The sequence below is a fragment of the Dendrobates tinctorius genome, unplaced genomic scaffold (assembly GCF_039654945.1).
Source record: "Dendrobates tinctorius isolate UK_male_01 unplaced genomic scaffold, ASM3965494v1 ptg000181l, whole genome shotgun sequence".
Taxonomy (NCBI): domain Eukaryota; kingdom Metazoa; phylum Chordata; class Amphibia; order Anura; family Dendrobatidae; genus Dendrobates; species Dendrobates tinctorius.
The window spans coordinates 3,756,012-3,783,394 of record NW_027361848.1 but is presented as its reverse complement, the minus strand read 5'-3'; the positions used below and the strand labels follow the sequence as shown (position 1 = coordinate 3,783,394).

Genomic DNA, 27,383 nt, shown 5'->3' with positions numbered 1-27,383 from the left:
TGCGCATCAGAATAAATTGGGCTGATCTGAAAAATGGTGTGCTTTATGCCGCAAATCTTATTCCAGTTGAAAACTGATGTAAGATTCCTGGTGTAAGGAACCTCATAGGAAGTCATGCTTTAGACTGAATTTTGCAATTTTTCAAAGCAGAACTCTAATGTAAAAAGTGGAAACCAGGACACTGATTCATTAATCATTTGCATATAATTATCATATCTATGCTTATAGATTGATGTCAATGGCGTAACTAGAATCTGATGGTCCCAAGTGCAAGATTTATACTGGGCCCCCTCTCCCCATCCTGAATATACCCACTATATAGAGTGTGTGTGTGTGTATATTGTAACGTTCCACACTGTCTGTGGACGGGGGTTACTCACTTTGCAGGTCTTGGAGGTAAACACTTGCACACGCAGGGTTAAAACAAGTCCATTCGGTTTATTTTCTCCATAAACCATTTAAGCATGAACAAAAGGCAAACAGTCTTACAGCAACACAAAAACAGTCCTTAGCTGGGCTTGGTTCCCTAAGGTCCTTTGCACACACAGGCCACGGCAATGTCCATAGCAGAGCTCTATCTGCAGCCACAGACACAGGAAGGAGTCTCATTCTTTAGAACACAGACCACTCTGTAGTGTCCCACCTGGACAAATGGAAGTCTGTCCACAATCTGACAGACTCCCTCACACTCTCTCACATGTGCCAAACACCTCCATTACATAGCTCTGTATCCACTAGTGATGTGTTGTTCGCTAACGATCTGACACAAAGAGCCGGCTCCCCGCGGTGAATGATGGGAGCCGGCACCCCAATGAGAGCCACTAAAATCCTTGAATGACTCTCACTGGGCCTAAAATCCCGGTGTTCGGCAGACGTAACTCCACCCACCGGAACAAAACTCTGCCCACTAAGCAATCTGGTTTCTAGTGAGTGGGCGGGGTTTATGCGGTAGGTGGGTGGAGTTTAGGACACCATAACACATATACAATAGGGATCCATTTAGGATCCAAAAGGAGTAGAAAAAGAGCTGGCTCTTTTTGGTGAGCGGAGCCGTGAGAGCTGGATCACCTAAAAGAGGCGGACTGCCCATCACTAGTATCCACACCCATAGGTATGGATCACATGAGCTGGTCACATGGTCATGACCTCACCACAGGTCTTGAACATACACATATCTTCAGGCAAAACGGGGTACAGTCTGCACCCTCACCCAAAGGTGAGGCAATATGGGCAGCCAGACCCTCCCATCTCTCATAGCTACCTGGAACCCGGACCCAATGCACTAAACGACATATTAGTGCTCATGTACACTAATAACAAAATACTTCAGGTTGCATCGCAGGGAGCATCCATCCCTGTGACATATACGTCCCATTAACCACGCGACCACCCTTCACATCACAGTATGTACATATGCAAATAAAATGAAAAAAAAACAGACAATGTGATTTTCTGGATTTTTTTTTCTCAGTTTGTCTCCCATAGTTGAGGTCTACCTATTATGTAAATTACAGACGCCTCTCATCTTTTTAAGAGGTGGAACTTGCACTATTGCTGACTGACTAAATACTTTTTTGCCCCACTGTGTATATATATATATATATATATATATATATATATACACACTGCTCAAAAAAATAAAGGGAACACTTAAACAACAGAATATAACTCCAAGTAAATCAAACTTCTGTGAAATCAAACTGTCCACTTAGGAAGCAACACTGATTGACAATCAATTGCACATGCTGTTGTTCAAATGGAATAGACAACAGATGGAAATTATTGGCAATTATCATCTGTGTGGGTTGTCCTTTATGGTCCAATCCTTATGGTCTTTGGCAAACTTCACATGCAAAGTAAACCAGCTCACCGGTATACCACGGGTGCACGGAACTCCGTCAGATCAAATGTGTATATCATGAGAAGAAAAAGGCTTGTGTCGTTCCAGCTCCCATAAATAATTGATGAACTTTATTGATCCATTAAAAACATTAAATGTGGCAAAATTCTCCCTGCATCAGGTGAAGGCAAAGCGACGCGTTTTGATCAGAGCAATCTTTATCACAGCTCGTTCATGAGAGGCAACTTTCAGATATTTTCAGATATTAATTTCCTTCTATGACGGAATCACTGATTGGGTGGATCAAGGAAATGCTGTAGATATAGTATATCTTGACTTCAGCAAAGCATTTGACAAAGTCTCTCATACAATCCTTATTGAAAAAATGACTAAGTATGGAATGGACAAGGAAACTGTTAGGTGGATTCATAACTGGCTTAGTGATCGGACCCAAAGAGTGGTCGTAAATGGCTGCACATCCAGTTGGAAGAATGTCTCAAGTGGGGTACCACAGGGCTCTGTCCTGGGCCCTGTATTGTTCAGCATCTTTATCAACGATTTACATGAAGGAATTGAGGGTAAACTGATTAAATTTGCTGATGACACAAAGCTAGGAGGGATAGCTAATACTAGAGAAGAGAGAGAGAGGATTCAAAAAGATATAAATAAACTGGAGAAGTGGGCAGCAACTAACAGAATGGTTTTTAACAGGGAGAAATGCAAAGTACTACATCTGGGCAATAAAAATGAAAAAAGCATATACAGAATGGGAGGAATAGGGCTAAGTGGCAGCACATGTGAAAAAGACTTGGGTATACTAATAGATCACAGACTGAATATGAGTCAGCAGTGTGATGCAGCAGCAAAAAAGGCAAATGCAATTCTAGGATGTATTAACAGAAGCATACAGTCTAGATCACCTGAAGTCATTATTTCCCTCTTCTCCTCTTTGGTCAGACCTCATCTGGAATATTGTGTCCAGTTTTGGGCACCACATTTTAAAAAAGACATCAACAAACTGGAGCAAGTTCAGAAAAGAGCGACCAAAATGGAGACCGGTCTGCAAACCCTGTCTTATGAGGAAAGGTTGCAGGATTTGGGAATGTTTAGTTTGCAAAAGAGAAGACTGAGAGGAGACTTAATAGCTGTCTACAAATATCTAAAGGGCTGTCACATTGTAGAAGGATCAACTTTATTCTCATTTGCACAAGGAAAGACTAGAAGCAATGGGATGAAACTGAATGGGAGGAGACACAGATTAGATATTAGAAAAAACTTTTTGACAGTTAGAGTGATCAATGAGTGGAACAGGCTGCCACGAGAAGTGGTGAGTTCTCCTTCAATGGAAGTCTTCAAACAGAGGCTGGACAGACATCTGACTGGGATGATTTAGCGAATCCTGCTTTGAGCAGGGGGTTGGACCAGATGGCCCAGGAGGTTCCTTCCAACTCTATGATTCTATGTGGATCTGTCCCCTCTGGGAAGCAGGGGATCCTATCATCACGGACCTAGAGGCCTTCCTAGTGGCCTTCCGTAAAGTCTTCGAAGTACCCAGTCCAGCTACGTCTGCCAAGTCTTCCCTTTCCAGATCTGAGAGGCGCGCCAAACGGGCGAAACCAGTGAAGAAACCACCTCGTCAGACCGCGACCGCTGTCCGAAACCCTCTAGTTCCTCCACCTGGTAAAGTTGCTACTCGAGTTGAACCCAAGAAGACTGTTAAGAGTGGGCTGGCAAAGCAGCAGCCTGAAATCAGTCGTAAGATGGGCATACAGTATTGCTGCGGTTGTGTGGAACACCCGGACAGCTTCTGTCCGAAGGAGCGCAAGCTCCAAAACCTTGGGTCAGTGGGAGAGGCTGCCCTTGGTAAGAGTCCCTCCTCCTCACTAAGATCGGTGACTGTTCGTGTGCCTTGTGAGAGCTTCGGCCCTGCAGATGTGTTAAAGCTGCAAGCCAGACGGAGTCTGTGTAGGGTTCCTGTTCCACAGCTCCAGAATCCGGTGACGGTGTTTGGTGATGGTCGTGCCCTACTTATGAACAGTCGAGTGTCGAAGGGACAACTACAGATCCAAATAGGAGCATTATATTTGGAGAAGTTCATTTTACACTTGATGACCAGTTTGCCCATCGGTCCTTCTGAGCCGGATACTCTACTGTCCGTTCCAGTCCGAAGACCCAGCGTGGTGCCGCACTTGGAGCTACCTAGTCACCAAAGGTATCTAGTTCCAATGTTACAAGGTCAGGCTACAGTGTTACCTTCCCCATCTGTTCTGCTGGCTATTGGGTCATGGTGTGCTGATGTCACTGAAGAAAAGGAAGCAGTGGCGCCCTCTCTACACACCTCCTGTGACCAGTTCCCAGAAGCATCCCTGTCGCTTGAAAATTTTTCTTTAGGCCATGGGCAGAAGATGGATCCTGTACGGATGCCTTCAGATTCCATGTGGCAGGTGGATGAAGAAGTTGGAGCAGAAGCTCTTGTACGTCTGCTTTTTACCAACCCAGAAGAATAGGTCCAGTTCTCTTCTGATAATGGGAGAAGGATGGATCCAGTGTGGGTACCATCAACTTCTAGTTGGCCGCCTAATGAAGATACTAAGGAGGAGGTCCAATTTACTTGGGATATCAGGCTGAAGTTGGTCTCAGTGAAGGTCTCTTCTGTTTCCAGCTGGCCGGCTGTTGTAGGGGTCAAGTCTAAGGCTTCCAGGTCCCTGCTTCCTGCTACCCAGGAGGAAGAAATCCAAGTCCTTATACCCTCTGTGTTGGAAGATGACTCCATCAGGCACCAAGAAACCGGGCAATCTGGGATTCCTGATGGCACACATAATCTATTCGACCTGATGAATATCATGTTAGCCTGGACTGTGTGTGGTCCCATACTCCTTCTGCAGGTCATTCTGGCAGATTTAAGGAAGAGGGGCCGTAAGGGGGGGTACTGTAACAACCCTGCTGGCATCACTGCATGGCCTCCCATTCCCCGCACACCAACTTACTTTCTGCTTCAAGCCATGCTGTGAATTCTGTCTGTTGCCAGCCCTGAGCTCCAGGTGCTATGCCTCTTGTTTTCCTGCTTGCTCTCCATGTTTCCTGACAGTGTGTATAGGGGGGCGGCGCCTGAACTCTCTGGTTCTTATGCAGTCAGGGTGCACCTGTTTAATATGTCCCTTACCAATCACCTAGAGGCCTTGACTATTTAGTTTCGCCACACCCACTGACCTTTGCCTGAGCAATGTCTAAACTCAGTTAGCTCCTTGCTGCTGAGCCAGCCAGGCCCTGTCCTATGTCTTGCCTTCTCTGAAGGCTCTTACTGCGTATTCCTGTGTCTTGGTACCTTGCCTAGCATTTCTCTGTCCGCCTGCCAGGAGGCAGAATATCCTGGCCCTTGAGTCTTGTTCCCAGTGCCTTGTCTGTTCTCTGTCCGCCTGCCAGGAGGCAGAATATCCTGGTCCTTGTGTCTTTGTCCCTGTGTCTCTGTCTGAACTCAGTCTTACCTCTGTCTGTCAGTCTCCTTGTCTGTGGCTCCTTCTCTGCTGTGCTTTTCCTTGTGTCCTCCCTATCTGTCTGCACGGCTCCCTAGCCGCTCTGTCTGCACGGCTCCCTAGCCGCTCTGTCTGCACGGCTCCCTAGCCGCTCTGTCTGCACAGCTCCCTAGCCGCTCTGCCTGCTCGGCTCCTTAGCCGCTCTGCCTGCTCGGCTCTCTAGCCGCTCTGCCTGCTCGGCTCTCTAGCCGCTCTGCCTGCTCGGCTCTCTAGCCGCTCAGCCTGCCCAGCTCCCTTGCCGCCCAGCCTACGCTGCACTCCTGCGGCTCAGTCTACTCCACACTCCTGCCTATATCCATACCTGCACCTCCTCTGTGAACAGGTCCAAATCCTGTTCCAGCTTACACCACTCCCTCCTGCCTACACCTGCTGTGTGAACAGGTCCCTACCTGCTCCTTCTCATACCACGCCAATCTGTCCTGTCTCCAAGCCGTGCCCGCCTGTCCTGTGTCTCCAAGCCGTTGCCGCCTGTCCTGTGTCTCCAAGCCGTGCCCGCCTGTCCTGTGTCTCCAAGCCGTGCCCGCCTGTCCTGTGTCTCCTAGCCACGCCTGCTTGCCCAGTATCTCAGCCGTGCCTGTCGTGTCTACCTGCCTGCCTGTCTATAGCTTCTGTCAAAGTGACTTTTCCCCGAGTGGGACCAGCAGCCACAGCCAGACACCACCCTGGAGTGGCACCCGACAACTATCTGCCGCACAAGCCTGACCTCACCATCAGAGGCTCCAGTGAAGACCGAGGTAGCTGTCGTAGTCACGCCCCATCCAGGGTAGTCTGGTTTGTGGCACAGTGGGGCCACAAACCCCCAGCTCGTGCCATTCAGCCAAGGCGCGAGCGTGACACCCACCAGTAATAACGGGAGAGAAGCGAGAGGGTCTTCTTGGTCCCAACGTGCCCAGCAACCTTGGAGGAGTGCCCCCAGCGCAACACCTCTGGACGTTTGTCTTGATGAACAAAGGTCTTGCCTGGTGGGGGAGTAGAAAAGTTTACAGGAGCCACGGAGATCACTTTGGTGGGTTCGATAATATATGATGGAGCCTCGTCCTCCTCAGGCGACTGTAAAGAGCAGGAGAGTGCATCCGCTTTGAGGTTCTTATCACCGGGCCGGAAGTGAAGCTTGAAATCGAACTGAGAAAAATACAAGGCCCACCTGGCCTGTCTGTAATTGAGTATCTGAGCGGACTGCAGATAGGCCAGATTCTTGTGATCCGTGAAGATAGTAAAGGGATGCACAGCCCCTTCGAGCAAGTACCGCCATTCCTCTAGAGCCATCTTAATGGCCAGCAGCTCTCGAATTGCACACTGCAGGCGAAAAGGACTTGGAAAAGAACCCGCAGGGGACCAGTCGTCCAGAGGGGACCTGCTGGGAAAGAACTGCCCCAGCTCCGGTGGAAGAGGCGTCCACTTCTAGAACAAAAGGCCTACTGACAACCGGCCGATGTAGGACTGGTGCAGATGCAAAGGCGCGCTTCAGCGCCAAAAAGGCGTCCTCAGCCTCGGGGGACCAGCTGTTAGGCTTAGTTCCTTTACGGGTCAGGGCCGTGATGGGCTTGGTCACAGTGGAAAAATGCGGCACAAACTGTCGGTAGTAGTTCGCGAATCCGAGAAAACGCTGGATGGCTTTTATACCGACAGGACGGGGCCACTTGAGTACTGCAGAGAGTTTCTCGGGATCCATCTTCAGGCCGGAATCTGTGATTATACTGTATAACCCAAGAAGGGTAGCGAGGTCTGCTCAAAAAGACACTTCTCAATCTTGGCGTAGAGGCGATTCTCCCGAAGGCGATGCAGGACCATGCGTACGCTTCTCAGATGAGAGGATAGGTCAGGCGAAAAGATGAGAATATCATCTAAGTACACTACTACGCACGAGTACAGAAGATCCCGAAACACCTCATTCACAAATTCCTGGAATACAGCTGGAGCATTGCAGAGACCAAACGGCATGACTAAATACGCATAATGACCGTCACGGGTGTTGAAGGCCGTCTTCCACTTGTCCCCTGCGGGATCAAATTGTAGGCTCCCCGTAGGTCCAGCTTCGTGAAGATCCAAGCCCCTCTCAGCCGATTGAAGAGTTCCGGAATAAGCGGGAGCGGGTATCGATTCTTAACCGTGATATTGTTCAGGCCCCGGTAGTCGATACATGGTCGAAGTGATCCGTCTTTTTTCCGAACGAAGAAAAAGCTGGCGCCTGCTGGGGACGAGGATTTCCGAATGAAACCCTTGGCCAAGTTCTCCTGTATGTATTCAGTCATGGGCGCGGTCTCTGCTGGGGACAAGGGGTACGTTCTCCCTCTGGGTTGGGGTGGCTCCGGGAATTAAGTCGACAGGACAGTCATAGGCCCGATGTGGAGTCAGAGAATCCTCTTCTTTCTTGCTAAAGACGTCGGCGTACGCGTAGTATGGTGCAGGAAGGCCCGGAAGATTGGCCGGCATAGGCAGGGAATGGGGATGGAGGATGGACTGCAGACAACGTGCGTGGCAGGAATGGCCCCAGCGTAGGATCTCCCCCGAGTGCCAGTTGACAACTGGCTCGTGCAGCCTAAGCCAGGGTAATCCTAGGAGGACCGCGTGGGATAATTTAGGCAGGACGTAGAAGGCTATTTTTTCACGATGAAGCGCTCCAATTTGTAGGTCAACTTCGGCCGTAACCATGGTGACGAGCTCGGGAAGAGGCTTTCCATCAACGGAGGTGATAGCACGCGGGTATTTTAAGATGACCACCGGAATTCGGAGTTTATCCACCTCTTCTTGCCGGATGAAATTCCCAGCCGCACCCGAGTCCACATACGCCTCCACAGATCTGCGCTCCCGACCTGCAATAATTAAAGCTGAAAGGGTAAGGGGCAGAGAGGAATTATGATCACCTAGGGAGACCTCTCTTACCTGACCTAGGTGGAGGCGTTTCCCGGTCTCTCAGGACAGGTGCGCACAAAGTGATTGGCTCCACCGCAGTACAGGCAGAGCCCGTTCGTCATCCTCTCTCTGCGTCGCTGTTCGGTCAACCTGATCCGATCTACCTGCATGGGCTCGGGAGCGACGCTAGTAGCGGAAGCCGAGGAGCACGGAATGGGCGCTTGATACAGCCTGAAGGGTCAACGCTCCCTAACCGACTCCCAAGCGCGCTCCAAAAACCGCAGGTCTATGCGAGTGGCCAGGGATATGAGATCCTCCAGAGAGGTTGGGGTATCTCGTCCGGCAAGCTCGTCCTTAATTTTACCCGAGAAGCCTCTCCAGAAGGCCCCTACAAGTGCCTCATTATTCCATCCAAGTTCTGACGACAATGTCCGAAAGCGGATGGCGTACTGTCCCACAGTAAGGGAACTCTGGCGGAGGTTAAAGAGGGCCTCTGTAGTAGACGCTAAGCGTCCGGGTTCATCGAACACTCTACGGAAGGCCTCCAGAAAAGTCTGGATACTAGACACGACAGGATCATCCCTTTCCCATAAAGGATTCACCCAGGCCAGGGCCTCCCCCTCAAGATGGGATACTATGAACGCCACTTTGGCGCGATCTGTGGGATATTGTTGGGGCGAAAGCTCAAAGTGCAGTCTGCACTGGTTTAGGAAACCCCGGCATAGCTTAGGATCTCCGCCACACCGGGGAGGCTTTCCCAGGCAAGGTGGCGGAGACGAGACTGCGTCCCGGGGTGGGGTAGAGCCGGCCGTAGCTGACTGCAAGGCAAGCAGTCGATCGTCAACGGACGCCATGTAACCCAGAATGTGAGACTGGGCATCGCACTGCTGCACGAGCTCCTGCTGAAGACTAACTAGGAGGGGAGCGTGCCCTGGGTCGGAGGTCTGCAGCGCGGATAACAGGGTGTCCATGGACTTCATGAAGGACATTATCCGGGTCTGATTTTCACGCAGGAACAGCAGTTCCTTCTGCGTGGCGGCCGCGGCACCGGCGGGGTCCATGGCCTGAGGATACTGTGACGTTCCGAGGAAGAGCTACATCCGAGAGTGGACCCTCTGGGTCGCGGATCTGGAGCCCCTGGGTTGAGCGCGCCAGGTGATGACCGACCCCTATACAGGGATCGTTAGGGGCAAAACCGCAGAGGACAGAACCGCGACAGCCGGTACCAGGAGGGACGGCTCAAGGACAAGGAACCAGAAGACGGCTAGGTCACAGGTCAGAAATAGGAGTACTCGAGCAGGGTTATAGGAAACGGGGGCACCCAGGCAGCGGATGCTAGTAGGGAGAGCAGGAATAGCCAAGGGAACAGGAGGAATGCAGACGTGGGGAAACTCAGGAGAAGGAAAGGGTGGCGGTATGCTGGAGGAGAGGGAACCAGGAGAGCAGGACAACACGGGGGCTGACAGGAGGAAGCAGGGAGGAATACCAGGAGACAAGGGCGGCCAGGAAAGGCGTGGGTTTACACAAAATCCTCAGGCGTCCTCTCTACCGAGAAGACGCCTGAAATACCTTAGGGTCCGGAAGTGGGAGGACCCGCGCCGCCCTTAGTGCCGCCCACCGCCAGCAGAAGAGGAAGCGCTGGCGCGCGCCCGCGGCCTAAGGAAGGGGTGCAGGGACGCCGCAGTGCTGGAGGCTGAGCGCGAGTACGTGCTGCGGCGGAGGAGCTGGTAAGAGGAGGCGGCGGCGGGTGCCGCTGCAGAAGACGCGGCCCAGGGCACGGCCGCCGATGTTACAGTAGGACTAAAAGAGCTGTTCCTTGGTTATAGGGCTAAGAGAGCTGTCTACGGTTGACTATGTTCATTGCGTTCACTTTTTTGTACTGGCTAACTGTTCACCATGTTTACTGATTGTGGCGGCTGCCTGCATTCATTTTTTGAGCAGGCTGACTGCATTCACGGTGTTCACTGTTTGTGCTGTGTGATTGCGTTCACTTTTTTGCTAGCTTAGGCTAAGTTCACACTTGAGTTTGTCTGGTCTGAGTATGGCTGCGTACTTCCTTCCTTAAGCTCCACCTACTTCCTCGTGCTTCCTGCATCGTCCTGCTTGCCTATCTTTAACATTGGGACATGTGTTGTATGCAGATGCATCCGCATGCGGCGTTTTGACGTGCCCACCGACCGTACAGGAAAGCAACATGTTGCGTTTGGCGGGCATGCCAAAACGCCACATGTGAACGCATCCGCATGCAATGTATGTCCCTGCATACCCAATGTTAAAAATAGGTGTGCAGGACAATGTAGGATGCATTCGGAAGTAGGTAGAGCTTAAGTGAGAAAGCGCGCAGCCATACGCAGACCAGCCAAACGCAAGTGTGAAATTAGCCTTACTGCATTCACTAAATTTACATTTTGTACTGTCTATCTGCTTTGACTGTGTTGGCTGACTCTGTTTGGAGTGTTTACTGTTTGTGGTGGCTGACTGCATTCACTATTTGTGCTTGCTGTCTGCGTTCACTTTTTGTGCTGGCTGACTCTGTTCACTTTTTGTACTGGCTGTCTGCATTGACTGTGTCGGCTGATTGTATTCACTGTGCTGGCTGACTGCGTTCACTCACAAAGACGGTACTTGCTCCTTTGGTTGGCGCTCCCCCCTATAGTAACCTCTGTCTGCGTTCACTCAGCTTGCAAGATAGCATCAACTCCATGTGCTGGCTCTCCTCTTCTGCTAAACATTGGCTTTGTCAACATAGAACGCAGCCATACTCGTAGTAGAGGGGGTTGCGACAGCACAGGGGGCGGTGGATACCATCTTAGATTTTGAGCTCCGGTGCACATTTACATGCTTCTCCTACTGGTACAGGGAAAGTGGTGGAGAGCAGATCCTTCTGTGTCCGGACCTCGTGGGCTGCATAAAATGACATTGCAGTTCGGATTCGGCACACGGGTCTTGAGTTTGACAATTTTGCTTTATTCTGTCTATATGTCAATAAGTGTGACTGATGTGTGGCGCCCATGAGGGTCCAGACACCACAGAGGTACTGCACCTCAACCAGAGGTGTGGTACCCCACGACCAGGTAGTGTGGATGCACCTGACCAGACTTCAACACCCCACATTTCACACATAGTAGTGTAGCAGAGCACCCTTCATGGCTCCCTGCTTGGAACACATAGTGTGCTGGGAGGTGGGCGGAGTGTAGCAAGGAGGGAGAATCTTAGGCTGAGGTTAGACAGATCCCCTGAGAGGGAGGAAAGGAGAAGGACGTGGTCTGTGCAGCTCCCTACTGCATCGGGAGTGCCAGACAGATTGGACAGAAACAGCAGATTCTCAGTAGGAAGAGTGGTTCTTTCAGGGCCACGGTTGGAAAGTGATCCCGTGGGTCCCATTCCACGCTGACCATCGCCAGGTGGAGGAAGAAGCTGCATTGGTGGCAGAAGGGACTCGGCCCCTTAGCATAGTGGAGTGGAACTAAGGACTTAGATAGCAAAGTCGACAGCTGTGGTCCCTTTAGGGACCACAGCCACCATCCACATTAGTCTAACCAGAAAGGTGGCTACACAGAGTCACAGGAACAGTGAGCTGTTGCCTGAACAGGACTAGCAGTTGCTGGCCCGGACTGCTAATTGTGAGGCGCTGAAGTGGAAGAAGGAGTATAAGCAGCGTATTGTTTGGAGATGGCCAGGAAAGGTACACACTGACATGGAAGGTTGGGAAGGTGCATTCCATCCTATCTGGAAGTTATCTGGACCCCTTTCCCGGAGGACTCAGTTCTGAAGCGGGTATCTGTATGCGCAACAGACTGTGAGTAAAGCCTTGGAACTACAAGTCCTTGTGTCCTCCACTTATTCCTGCACCACTCATCCAGCACTGCTACGTCTCTGTGCCTAACACTACACCATCTACCTCAACACCTATTCCTTCTGCCCTGGGACTACAGCTCTACCTGTGGGGAACTTCAGCATCATTGCTGCACCACGCCATCTGTCCCAGAGAAACAACCCTGCAGCACTGGTCAAACTGACCAGAAACCACAGGTGGCGTCACGAATCATCTCAATAACTTTATCCCCATCACTATACCCTTTTACATTGACTGTCTGAGGCCACGGACCAGGTCACTGCCACTGTGACATCTCCCATTGGAATCAATGGGCTCAGTACCAAGTACCCCACGGCCTCCGAGGGTGAGTCAATTTTGGCATCAAGAACAGGATGACGAAGCCCGGAACCACCGGGTCCTGTGTGCTGAAGATTTATTACATTGGATACTGCTGAAAATGTGCAAAATAACCAAAATGATAGACTGTAAAATGGACTCTCAAAATGCTTGCTTATGCATGGTTTGGGAGATTCCCACCCCTCTCTTGTGTGGCATGCACATAAAAAGCCATCTTACACCATGTGCCCACATCAGGAAGCACCTGTCTGAATCCTGCTCATTTAAGTACTGTTCACATGTTCAGGTTTTAAATACATTAGATAGGGACTGCTGCGTTAAGGGTTACCGTGACGAGGTGGAGTGGCTTAGTATACATTTTTTGCAAAAAACGTATCGACTAAATACCCTGTATTTGTTATCATCTTTTTACTAGCACTAGCTGACTACTGTTCTATTTTTTACTACAGAGTATTCTTGCACGTTTGTCATTCTGTGCTTTCTTTTTGTGTTTCAGTCAGTGGGTGGTGTGAACACTGTCCGACCGACCTGTTCACATTTGTGCATGTCACATGTGTTTTGAATCCATTATTTCCTTGCTTATGCATGGTTTGGGAGATTCCCACCCTCTCTTGTGTGGCATGCACATAAAAAGCCATCTTACACCATGTGTCCACATCAGGAAGTGCCTGTCTGAATCCTGCTCATTTCGGTACTGTTCACATGTTCAGGTTTTAAATACATTAGATAGGGACTGCTCCGTTAAGGGTTACCGTGACGAGGTGGAGTGGCTTGGTATACTGTACATGTTTTGCAAAAAACGTATCGACTAAATACCTCTATTTGTTATCATCTTTTTACTAGCACTAGCTGACTACTGTTATATTTTTTACTGCAGAGTATTTTTGCACGTTTGTCATTCTGTGCCTTCTTTTTGTACACCTCAAACAATGTAACATGAAGCATGGAACCTGTAAAAAAAAAGTTTAAATTCTGTAATGAAACTTTGTTACAGTAATGATTTTAAACCCAAAATACATGCAATCAAGTAAACAAATGCCCCTGTGGGTGTGCATTTGTTTCATATCAGTAAGATGTTCTAATACATATGGTAAATATACTTTATTAATCTTAAACTTTGCATTATTTTTTAGATATTTACTGCTGTGGGTTGTTGAGCGCTCATAAAAGTGACTGTACTGGATTACCTCTATCAATGATGAGTAACACAGAAGTGCCACTGTCTCGAGGGCAAGATAGAATCAAAATGAAGGGAAAGATGTCCTTTATTTGCTGGTACAACAGAGGGCACTTTCGTTTTTTGAGTAATGCATACTCTCCTATCCAGCAGGGTAAGTCATTTTAGCACTAAAGCATCTGGTAGATATGTTAAAGTATTTAATTGCATTTTTCCCTTTTTTAATTAACTTTGAATTCAAATAAGATGGATATACATATATTTTTAATTTTGCACTTTGTGTTACCGCTTTAAAACATAACATTTGCTAAAGAATCAAACAAAACCCTATCTAGACTTAAGGACAGAGGATATGCTAATTGGATGCTAAGGAAAGCTGATAATATTGTCAGCAGGATCGATAGACACACCCTGCTGAATGAATCTCCTTTGAGCCTTGTACACACTGGAGTTACTGCTAACAAGAAAAAGAATCGCACACGGGCCTCCTGCAATAATCATGACCGTCCTATAGTTAGTTTTTCTACCATGTACAGTCCACAATTCAATAAGATAAAGGACATTGTCAAAAAATATTTACCTATTTTACACAATGATAATAAACTTGGTCAAATTCTGGACAATACCCAGATACGATACATAGCCAGGAAAGCTCCTGCTTTGAGCGATATCTTATCCCCCAGTCTTTTTATCAGTAATAGGAGAACTAAAAATAATACTTGGTTGTCATATAAAGGCTTTTCCAAATGTGGACATCATCCCTGTAAAGTCTGCAACTATGTGGTTAAAACCAGCAGATTCACTTCTAGTGTTACTGGCATATCATACCCTATTCAGTCTCACATAAATTGTAATTCAGAAGGAGTAATATATGTTGTTGAATGCGTTTTTTGTAACCTACAATATGTAGGCTGTACAATAGGACCTCTTAAAAAGAGAATTAGGAAACACTTGTCAGAAGCTACTAGTAGTAATTATAATATTTCAGCAGTTTCTTATCATTGTAAAACTGTTCATGGAGGTAAAACTGATAGTCTCAAAATTATAGCAATAGAGAAAGTCTATAGATCTACTAGGGGAGGTGATTTCAGGAGAAAATTATTAAATCGTGAATCCTTTTGGATTTTTAAATTAAATACAAGAGTACCATTAGGTCTGAACAAACGACTTGATTTAATATTGCAATTAGATTGATATTTTCTTCTGTATATTTACATTCTACTTAGTCCTATTCAATTCTGGTTATTCTGATAATTTTTGTGATTGTTATTATATTCTTATGATATCTTTTTATTAGATTTTTTTTTTTTTTTTTTTGTTTTTCCGACAAGTTTTTGTTTCAGCTCCACATTAGGCTGAGTGTTTGCAAGAGTTAACTGGTAGGGATACTCCCTATTTTCATTAATTCTTTTGTCCAACACCTGTGATTTACTAGTTTTTGTACTATTTGTAGTCGTCAGTATTGGTCTAGTGTGAACCATGAGTAAGACCCTCTAGGTCGAAACGCGTTGGTTGGAGACCACCAGAGACCCCATCTGCCTGTATGTCCTTATCCATACTTTTTTCTGTTCTATTTTAAGAATTTACAATAAATGATGTATTTTTAACTGAAGTCCAGCGCTGGAGATTCCATTCTTTATTTTGCTTCAGTCAACACCCCTGATCAAGGTGACTCCGTGCGCAGGAGGATTATGGATCGCAACCGAGACTGGTGAGCTGACCTCCCTTCATTTTCCCTATCCTTCTATAATTATATTTATGATCTAGTCCTGCTCCCTTACTCTATAATTGTTGTGGACGCTTGTAAACACTAATTCTATGGACATGGATTTGGACAGAAATAGGCAGCATATCTTTGCAGCCATTTTTGACTCTACAGATGATGTTACTAATGTGAGCAGTGGGGTCTCTCAGGTAGAGTCTTTAGAAAACCTTTTTAATAAACTGGAAAATCGGAAAAATAAGGAAACCAGATTATGGTGGGACATGACCTCTCTAAAATCTTATCTGATGAAAAAACTTATCCCTAGGGGATTGAGACTGAATAAAAGACCTACCTTCATCTACTCAGACACTTTCAGATTAGAGTGGGAGCAGACTCTTACACAAAGTTCTTTCAAATTAATGGAGTTGATTATTAAATATGAGGAACTGGAGATGACTTGTGTTAAAGAAGAGATCACTAAGATGCAGACTTCTCTGAACAAACACAATAATGTGAAAGACTTTGACAAATTTAATTCAAGAATGGAAAAAAATCTTTCCAAACTGGAAGAATATATTGCAGATATAAAACGCAGTAAATTCACAAGAGACAAACGCGACTTTGAATTGAACCAGGTCTATTCCTGGAAGAAAAGCCGTCCTTTTCAAGAAGGTAAAAAACGATATCAGCATGGTTTTTCAGGCTTTCACCATAGAGATCGCAGGGTCAGCTTCACCAGGTCTCATGATTCAACAGTGTCTTCCAGTTCTAATCTGAATACGTCAGAAGAGTTCTTAGATGCTTCCTTCAACACTAATCATTCTGAGGATATCCGTAGTGATGGAATTATCGTAAGGAGATCAAAAAACGACGGAGAAGAGCGGGGAGGAAACATAAAAAGAAACTACCACTTCAGAAACAGGAGGAGAAATCAACATGCCCTGTAATAAATCTTTCAAGCTATATCCTATCAGAAGCTCATATGACTCTCTTGAGCAAAGGCTTGGGATTTAGTCCAGTCAACAAATTTGATATTTATCAGACTCTTCTAGATGTGAATAAGTTTGCCAGAAATTTAACTTTGAAATGTCATTTTGACTACCAGTCCACCTCTTCAGAGACCTTGTCACTGTCTGGATCTACAAATATTCCTGAGTTAATTTTTCCCTATGGAAATTTTTCTTTTAAAGATCTTATAGGCTATTCCACTCTTAGAGACTTACAATCACATTCCTTACCAAAAAATAGGACTTTAAATGATCTCTTTAAAATGCCCAATCCAGGGTTTTATCCAGTTCAGTCCAGACCTGCTATTCTAGATATATTCCAAGAACTAATAGAGAAAGATTTAGTGGAGCTTGATAAAATAACAGAAATGACATATGACAATTTAACAGCACAAGAGAGAGCAGCTATGAAAGAGTTAAAAGATAATGCTGACATTCTGGTGAGACAGGCAGATAAAGGGGGTGGAGTAGTCGTGCTTAATGCTGGTCTGTATTATTCAGAAAATCTGCGCATTTTGAATGATTCTGCTACCTATTCCAAGATTTCTAGTGATCCCACGTCTAAATTTCAGTGTGATTTGTCAAAATTATTAAACGATGGTTTAGTCACAGGGGCCATAACACAGAAAATTTATGATTATGTTAATATCAAGAACCCTGTGATTCCCATTTATCATGCGTTTCCTAAAATCCACAAGGATTTGTTCCCCCCCCCCTTTAGAACTATAATTTCGGGGATAGGGTCTTTTTCAGAGAAATTGGCAGAGTGGGTTGATCATTACCTACAACCTTTGGTCATTGATCTTCCAGGATATATCAGAGACACCAAAATGTTAATCTCTGCCTTGGATGATTATCATTGGTCACCAGAATATTCATGGATTACTTGTGATGTGGTGGGTTTATACCCGTCCATACCACATAATGTGATTATCTCTAGTCTCACATTCTTTTTGGACAAATATAGCACATATGTGATAGAAATTCAATCCTTCATTGTGGATGCAGTTTCCTTTCTTCTCTCACATAATTATTTTTCATTTGATGGAATTTTTTTCTTACAAAAACAAGGAGTAAGTATGGGGGGTAAATGTTCCCCAGCTTTAGCTAATATTACAGTAGCTGTTTGGGAAGAGAAATATATCTTATGTAACAATAATCCCTTTTCACAAAATATACAACTATATGGCCGCTTTATAGATGACCTGATTTTGATTTGGAAGGGAGACATCTCAGGGATTAGTGATTTCATTAGCTATATCAATATGAATGATTTTAATCTTTCATTTACATTTACAGTGTCGGATTTTTCTATCAGTTATCTGGATGTGACTTTGTCTGTGAATCCTGACAACCAAAAGGTCTGCGTTTTTCCTTTCAGAAAACCCACAGATACAAATTCAATTTTACAAGCTTATTCTTGTCACCCCAAGCACGTGGTTAAAAACATTCCAGTGGGAGAATTAATTAGGTTAAAAAGAAATTGCAGCTCACCTATAACATTTGCTAAAGAATCAAACAAAACCCTATCTAGACTTAAGGACAGAGGATATGCTAATTGGATGCTAAGGAAAGCTGATAATATTGTCAGCAGGATCGATAGACACACCCTGCTGAATGAATCTCCTTTGAGCCTTGTACACACTGGAGTTACTGCTAACAAGAAAAAGAATCGCACACGGGCCTCCTGCAATAATCATGACCGTCCTATAGTTAGTTTTTCTACCATGTACAGTCCACAATTCAATAAGATAAAGGACATTGTCAAAAAATATTTACCTATTTTACACAATGATAATAAACTTGGTCAAATTCTGGACAATACCCAGATACGATACATAGCCAGGAAAGCTCCTGCTTTGAGCGATATCTTATCCCCCAGTCTTTTTATCAGTAATAGGAGAACTAAAAATAATACTTGGTTGTCATATAAAGGCTTTTCCAAATGTGGACATCATCCCTGTAAAGTCTGCAACTATGTGGTTAAAACCAGCAGATTCACTTCTAGTGTTACTGGCATATCATACCCTATTCAGTCTCACATAAATTGTAATTCAGAAGGAGTAATATATGTTGTTGAATGCGTTTTTTGTAACCTACAATATGTAGGCTGTACAATAGGACCTCTTAAAAAGAGAATTAGGAAACACTTGTCAGAAGCTACTAGTAGTAATTATAATATTTCAGCAGTTTCTTATCATTGTAAAACTGTTCATGGAGGTAAAACTGATAGTCTCAAAATTATAGCAATAGAGAAAGTCTATAGATCTACTAGGGGAGGTGATTTCAGGAGAAAATTATTAAATCGTGAATCCTTTTGGATTTTTAAATTAAATACAAGAGTACCATTAGGTCTGAACAAACGACTTGATTTAATATTGCAATTAGATTGATATTTTCTTCTGTATATTTACATTCTACTTAGTCCTATTCAATTCTGGTTATTCTGATAATTTTTGTGATTGTTATTATATTCTTATGATATCTTTTTATTAGATTTTTTTTTTTTTTTTGTTTTTCCGACAAGTTTTTGTTTCAGCTCCACATTAGGCTGAGTGTTTGCAAGAGTTAACTGGTAGGGATACTCCCTATTTTCATTAATTCTTTTGTCCAACACCTGTGATTTACTAGTTTTTGTACTATTTGTAGTCGTCAGTATTGGTCTAGTGTGAACCATGAGTAAGACCCTCTAGGTCGAAACGCGTTGGTTGGAGACCACCAGAGACCCCATCTGCCTGTATGTCCTTATCCATACTTTTTTCTGTTCTATTTTAAGAATTTACAATAAATGATGTATTTTTAACTGAAGTCCAGCGCTGGAGATTCCATTCTTTAAAAGGAACCTGTCATCAAATTCATATTGTTTGAGCCAGGGCCGGACTGGCCATCTGGCAATTCTGGCAAATGCCAGAAGGGCCTGCTTGTCTGGACGTGGGCCACCTTGTCTGCTACGTTGTTAACAGAATCTGTGTTCTCAATACACTCATACTGTTGTGACGAAAACACAAAGTTTCTGATTACTAGTTGTGACTACTAGTTGTTGTGATTACTAGTTGTGATTACTAGTTGTGGCGAAACACAAAGTTGCTGATTACTCCACTTACTGACCCCAGCAGGCCACGGGCATCATTAGAAATATTGGTCTGGTAGTAAATCTTGCTTTCTTCCATCTGGCATAATATTAGTAATATATCCTATCTGGGGCTTGGGGACGGGGACAGCATGGGCCTGTGTGATTTCAAATGCAAGGGCGGAATTTCAGTACCAGTCCTACCTGATTTGAGCCAAGGGTAGCATTTTAAAGAAAAGTCACTCGGGGTAATGGCATCCCTGTAGATGACAAATTTAATTTCTCCTTTTGATGTTATAAATCCTCTTAATTTGTTGAGTGTTTCAGAGAAATGCTTGCTTAATTCAAGTAAATATAGATCATAAAAAAGAAGCTAGCACCACAATTGAAAATGGTTTTTTTTCTTTGTTTTTATTTAAAACATTTTTATATGAACTTGGGACAGTGGCCCTTATAATCTTATGTTTGATTGCTGGTCTTATCTAAATTACGACAAAGCCTGTTCTGACCTTCGGGACCAAGCCAAATTTTTCAATTCTGACCATTGTCACTTTGTGGTAATATCTCTGAATTGCTTCAACATATCTCAATGATTCTGAGTTTGTCCTTTCATGACATATTGTACTTCATAATAGTGGTACATTTTAGTCAATATGGTATGCGTTTATTGTAAAAAAAAAAAAATGGAAAGTTGATGATGATGGACAGAAACAGCAGATTCTCAGTAGGAAGAGTGGTTCTTTCAGGATGATGAAAAATTTGCCATTTTTTAATTTTTATGCCCTTAGAACAGATAGTCATATCACTAAAATTGTTCGTCAGTAACACTTTCGACATGTTTACTTTATCAGTATCATTTGTGTAACTTAGTTTTGTTAGAAATGTAAAAGGATTAAAAGTTTAGCAGCAATTTTACAATTTTCCAATAAAATTTACAAAACCTCTTTTATTAGGGACCACTTCACATGTGCAGTGAATTTTAGGGTCCTATATGTCAAAACATGTCCAAAAGTGACAACATTTTAAAAATTGCACCCTTTAAGGTATTCAAAGCCACATTTAGGAAGTTTGTTAACCCCTCAGATGCTTCATAGGAATTAAAAGAAAGTAGAAACAAAAATTAAAAAGTTCGTCACTTTCCTCAAAAATCTTACTTTACCACACATTTTTCATTTTCACAAGAGTAACAGGAGAAAATTGCTCGACAAATTGTATGGTACATTTGTCATAAACATGACAATACCCACAAATGTGGTCATAAACTTCTGTTTGGTTACATGGCTGGGCATGAAAGGCAATAAGCGCTATTTTAAATTTGGAGCACCATTTTGGCTGGAATAGAATGGAATGGAAGAGCCCCTGACATGCAAAACCATCAGAAACGCCCTGCTTGTGACCCATTTTGAAAACTAGATCTCTCAAAGAATTCATCTAGGGGTAAATTGAGTATCTTGAACCCACAGGTGCTTCACAGAATTTTATAAAATTGGGACTAAGAAGTAGAAATGTAATTTTTTTTCCACAAAAATGTTGCTTTAGACCCAGATTTTTCATTTTCACAAGAGCATAATTATATATCATTGGGCAGTGAATGAAAAATTATATCATTTTTTTCACTAAAATGTTGTTTTGGCCCCTAAGTTTTTAATTTTTGTAGTTTGTTGTGCAATTTTTTTCCAGAGTGTCCCAACATCCTACATGTAATTGGGAAATACTTTTCAGGCACAATGCAGAGCTAAAAAGGAAAGGAAGCCCCATGTTGGAGTGAAGGTTTTGATGGAATTGTTTGCCGGAACCACATCACATAGGCAGTGCCCTGGCCTCCTGAGGTGACAGAACAGCAGAACTCTCCCATAAGTGACCCTATTTTACAAATTACAACCCTCAATTAATTCATTATGGGTTCAATGAACAAATTGACACCACAGGTGTTTCACAGAATTTTATGTGACACCCCAGAGTCCGGTTGTCACAGTGACATTACCTCCCTCTAATGGGTAAAGTCATGCTTGGAGGCAGAAAAGGGACCCCCATGCCAGGCAGCATAGATTAAAAATCACAATTCCTGCTGCAGGTCAGAAAAGGGAGATGCCTTATAAATTCTGGCCAGCAGATGGGGTTGGTGAGTCAGCTAGAGGTGAGCTGAGGGGGTTGTCATGGAAATGAAGCAGCTGTGAGCTCTGAGGAGAAATGACAGTTAAACGTGAGGACGTGAGGTAAAGAGATCTTTCTGGATGATCCTGTGAGATGAAGACAGGAAGCTGATCTGAGAGGAGGTCGATAGGCAGAGCTGATCTGTGAAGAGGGAAAGGACAAGAGCAGAGACTAAGAGACTCTAGGGAAGCTAAAATACTGCATATAGCAGACCCCTGAGTGAAGCGCTAATAAAGAGAAAAGGGACATCAGAGTCCTAGGCTGACAGGAGCTGTAAGTCCTGAAAGCCGAATCTGAAAGTACAGGGGATTGTAAATTCCTGTGCACATTGAACACCTGAGGACACGTCAGCGGATAAGGAGCCCGGGGCTGACGGTGAAAAGGACGGTACCCGTGGAAAAGACTCACACTGACAGCTGTACAGGTTTGTGAAACCATCACGAATAGAGGGTCGCAGCATAGTTATATACAGTGGAGACCCACACACAAAGCACAGAAAGGAAGGTCCTAAATTCCCACCTGGCAAGGTGGATCCCCTGATTGCCTCCAGGCGAGCCGGATTCATTCCATCACTTGTATGTGGTACTCCGGACTACAACCAATTACCAGTAAAAGGTCAAGAAACTGCACCTCTCTGTGTCTTTCTCTCATTTCTCTGCACGCCAACGTTTACAGTCACTTTTACTATATATTTAACATCTTTGCCCTGGAACTACAGCCCTACCTGTGGAGGGCTACAACATTATAGCTGCGCCCAACATCCATCCCAGAGAAGCAACACTGCAGCGCTGGTCACCTCTGACTAGAATACCACAGGTGGCGTCATGTATTTCACATCTAATAACTTTATTTTCATTTTTACCACATAAACATCATATAATTTTCCCCAATTTTAATTACTGGACGCCTCTGGGTCACGGACCGGGTCGCCGCCGCCGTGACACCATCCCCCATGGAAGTCGACGGGCCCGGTACCGAGTACCCCCAGGCTCCGTGGGGCGCTCCATTTATACTGTAGGGCAGTGAAGAAAATTAATTACATTTCTACTTATCAGCTGTTCAGCAACACAGCTGCATGTGTTGTGACTGTGTGACAGTCACAACACATGCATTGAGATTCCAACAAGCAGACTCTCCATGCATGTGTTGTGACTGTCACACAGCTGCGACACATGCAGCTGCGGCACTGAACAGCAGATCAGCAGGAGCGAACCAGGTATCCGGGTTCCTGTGGCAGCTTGTTCGGTAAGCGCTATAGCTTGCCGAATAATGAGGAAGCTGAAGATATTCGCTCATCTCTAGAAATTTACCTGTATGTGGCTTTATTGTACTGTGTGGCCAAATAGTGCGCCACCTGCTATTTGACTTTTGGTGCACAGATTTTATTAGAATAGTTTGAGGACAGCATATACAGAGCCCCTAAGTGAGAAAAAAAGAGCAAAATCCCCTTCAAATGGCCAAAGTTTGATTACACCCCACTGAGAATTCATCCACGGGTGTAACTCCGATTTTGACTCTATGGCCGGGGTCATACTAGAGAGAAATACGGATGAGTGAGAGGCGTAAAAACCACGCAGTGCACACGGACCAATGATTCTCTATGGGGTAGCTCCCATCAGCCGTATATTTCTCGCTCGTATTTTACAGTCCGTGCCAATCGCAACATGCTGCGATTGTCAGCTTACTACGCCCATAGTACGCCAATGCAAGTCTATGGGTGCGCAAAAACAACGCATTACACACGGACCAGATGTGTGACTTGCGAGAAATACGCACCCGGTGTCCTTTAGAAAAGCCGGCAATGCAGTGCACGATACAGTAAAATCACGCTGACATATTTAATAAGGAAACGAAATAATAGATATATACACATAGAATACATATATATATCTCTAATATAACCGGGGGAGCATCACTCTGTCTGAAGCCTTTATAGACTGCGCAAACGCGACACGCTTGCACAGTCTGGACCCAGAGTGACGCATCCCCCAAAGAGTGACGCATCCCCCAGGAAATTGCGGTAAGCGTAAGCTCTGAACGCATACCGCGATCTCCGCAACACCTTACCGAACCTGGTGCGGCTGTTGCCGCCGGGGTCTTGCGTCATCAGGTGATGTCTGGAGTGGGCGTGTTGTAGAGCTGGAATCGGCGCCTGCGCAGTCCGTGCTTAACGCTGCCATTTTCTTGAAGACTCACTGCAATGTGTCTTCAAGAACATGGCGGCGGAAAGCGGGGACTGCGCAGGCGCCGAATCCGGCACCACAACACGCCTACTCCAGACATGAATCGGCGGCTGCACAGTCCGCACTTACCGCCACCATTTTCTTGAAGACACACTGTAGTGTGTCTTCAAGAACATGGTGGCAGAAAGCGAGGACTGCGCAGGCACTGAGTCCAGTACCACAACACGCCCAGAACAGGATAGCGCTGGACACAGGGAAGAAAGGTGAGTATAAATGGGTTTTTTTTATGTGTGTAGCTTAATAGGGGTGAGGGGGGACCATTCATATCAGGATTGGGGGTGAGGGGACCATGCATACCATGAAAAGGGGGTGAGGGGACCATGCATACCATGAAAAGGGGGTGAGGGGACCATGCATACTACGAAAGAGGGGTGAGGGGACCATGCATACGAGGAAAGGGGGGTGAGGAGACCATGCATATTAGGATAGGGGAGTGAGAAGACCATGCATACCAGGATAGGGGGGTGAGGGGACCATGCATACCAGGATAGGGGGTGAGAGGACCATGCATACCAAGATAGGGGGGTGAGGGGACCATGCATTCCAGGATTGGGGGTGAGGGGACCATGCATTCCAGGATTGGGGGGTGAGGGGACCATGCATACCAGGATTGGGGGGTGAGAGGACCATGCATACCAGGATTGGGGGGTGAGAAGTCCATGCATACCAGGATAGGGGGGTGAGAGGACCATGCATACCAGGATTGGGGGGGTGAGGGCACCATGCATACCAGGATTGGGGGGGTGAGGGCACCATGCATACCAGGATTGGGGGGGTGAGGGCACCATGCATACCATGACAGGGATGAGGGGGTACTATGCATACCACGATAGGGATGAGGGGGTGCCAAGCATACCAGGATTGGGGGGGTGAGGGAACCATGAATACCAGTATATGGATAAAGGGGTACCATGCATACTAGGATTGGGGGGTGAGGGTTCCATACATACCAGGATAGGGATGAGGGGTGCAGCACATACCAGGATGGGAGACCATATACCAATAAAAATGCCCACCACCCGGGCGTAGAACGGGTTCATAGCTAATATATATATATATACATGTCATTGAGACACATATATATATTTATATAGCATAGAGTTCTACATAGCAGAATAGCCACAAAATCAATTGCCGACTTCTGTGAAATCATTCCCCAACCCGACATGAAATGACACATGGTTTACATTCAGTAAACCATTTCATTTCATGTATTTTTTTATATGTCCCTGACTAATAATTAAATTAGGGTTTGTGTGTAAAATTTGGGACGTCTAGGTGTTAAACTAAGGGGTTAATTCGTTGGAAAAAAATGCGTGGGCTCCCGCGGCAAAATCGCAACCAGAGAGGTAAAGCAGGTGAGTGAGGGCAGATTTTAATAGCCTTGAGAGAGACCATTGTTTTTGCCCCCCCGGCTACAAAAATCTGCCCTCAGACACCCCAGAAAAGGCGCATCTATAAGATGTGCCTTTTCTGGCTCTTATCCTCTCTATTCCCATTGCCCTGTAGTACCCGACTGAGGAGGTCACGTTCTCCACCCCGTGTGGGGAGATAAAACATGTAGTGGGAGTGGTAAAGACTCTTCCGTATGAGTCTGTATTAGGAAGAGACTTTCCCCTGTTCTGGTCCCTATGGGAGACCAGGGTTAACCCTCTCAGGGTAAAAAGTGTTGCGGGCGCTGAACCTAAAGATCCCGAGTCAGGGATTCCTGCCGTAGGGGTCACCAATATAGGGACAGAGTGTAACCCCGATAGGTTTCCCCTAGAGGTGTTGGCAGGAGAAGTTGAGTAGAACTCACCGATTCCTAAACTAGAGTTGTCCACTGGTAAGTTCGGGACAGCTCAGCTCCAGGATCCCACTTTGGCACGGGCACAGGAAAGAGTAATTGAGTAAATGGGGTGGCTCAGCAACCGGGTGTGGAGATGGAATTCTCACTGATAGTAATCAACCAGGAGCTACTGTACAGGGTGGATAAAATCAGGGGTGAGGTGGTACAACAGCTGGTAGTGCCCCAGCCCTACCGCCGGGTGGTGCTCGACATGGCTCACACTCACATGCTGGGAGGGCATTTCGGAGCCAAAAAGACTCAGGACAGGAGCGCATACTGCAGCGGTTCTTCTGGCCAGGAGTCTGTGCTGAGGTCCAAAGGTATTGTGAGACGTGTCCGGAGTGCCAACTCACCTCACCCACCACAAACTACCGGAGCCCACTTGTGCCTCTGCCTATTATAGAGGCACCTTTTGAGCGGATTGCGATGATCTGGTAGGGCCAGTAGTAAAATCCGTCCGGGTCACCAACACATATTGGTAGTCGTAGACTACGCCACCTGGTATCCAGAGGCGATACCACTCCACCACACCTCGGCTAAATTAATAGCCAGGGAGCTGTTTGCCATGCTTTTGTCGCCTTGGGCTACCCAAGGAGATCTTGACTGATCAGGGAACCCTTTTATGTCTAAAGTGACCAAGGAGCTGTGCAAATTGCTCCAAATTAAACAGCTACGTACATCGGTGTATCATTCACAAACCGACGGGTTGGTGGAGAGGTTTAATAAGACCCTCAAAGCCATGCTAAAAAAGGTGGTCGCCAAGGAATGGAAGGGATTGGGACATGTGCCCTATCTCATGTTCGCCATCCGCAAGGTACAGCAGGCATCCACGGAGTTCTCCCCATTTGAGCTACTGTATGGCAGGCACCCGAGGGGACTGCTGGATGTAGCCAAAGAGACGTGGGAACAGGAGCCAACTCCCCATTCTCAGAGCTGCCAGGCTGGACCTCGGTGATACAACATGACATTATCACTGAGCCCCAGGTAAGGGTGCTGATGAAAACGTACCGAGTACCAGAAGCCCGAAGGCAAGCCATCGCAGCCGAGGTGAAGCAAATGCTCCAGTTGGGAGTCATTGAGGAGTCCCGAAGTGAGTGGGCCAGCCCCATTGTCCTGATACCGAAACCTGATGGGTCTTTACGCTTCTGTAATGAATTCAGGAGGTTAAATGAAGTGTCAAAATTTGACCTCTATTCCATGCCACGGGTGGACGAGCTAATTGAGAGATTGGGGAAGGCCAGTACTTCACCACGCTGGATCTCACAAAAGGCTACTGGCAGGTCCCCTTAACTGAGTCTGCAAAAGAAAAAACAGCTTTTATAACACCAGAGGGCCTCTATCAATATGTTGTCTTGCCTTTTGGATTACATGGGGCTCCGGCCACGTTCCAGAGGCTGATGGACATTGTGTTGGCGCCTCACCGGGGTTACGCATCGGCCTATTTAGATGATAGTCATTTTTAGTACCAACTGGAATACTCATCTGTCCCAGGTACAAGCAGTGCTGGAGTCTCTTAGAATCGCGGGGTTAACAGCCAACCCAAAAAAGTGCATGATAGGTCTCACCGAGGCCTTACTTAGGATACGTGATTGGCCGAGGGGTTATCAGACCCCAAGTTAACAAAATTGAGGCCATTTAAAATTGGCCCAAGCTCTTAAGTACCAAACAAGTGAGGGCATTCCTTTGCATCATTGAGTACTACCGCCGGTTTATACCCAATTTTGCTGGGAAATCAGCACCTCTAACGGATCTGCTAAAGGGGAAGAAGACGGTGATGGTCCGGTGGAATCCTCAAGCGG

General features: G+C 45.8%; 1 protein-coding gene across 2 annotated transcripts in view; it reads left to right on the top strand.

The window, feature by feature from the left end:
* Positions 1–27,383, top strand: part of PGBD5 (piggyBac transposable element derived 5) — a 669,748-nt gene that overhangs the window by 324,012 nt on the left and 318,353 nt on the right. For both annotated transcript variants that reach the window (XM_073551842.1, XM_073551843.1), the window contains exon 5: positions 13,534–13,731. In XM_073551842.1, coding sequence (XP_073407943.1) covers positions 13,534–13,731 — 198 coding nt within the window. The remainder of the gene's footprint in view (positions 1–13,533; positions 13,732–27,383) is intronic.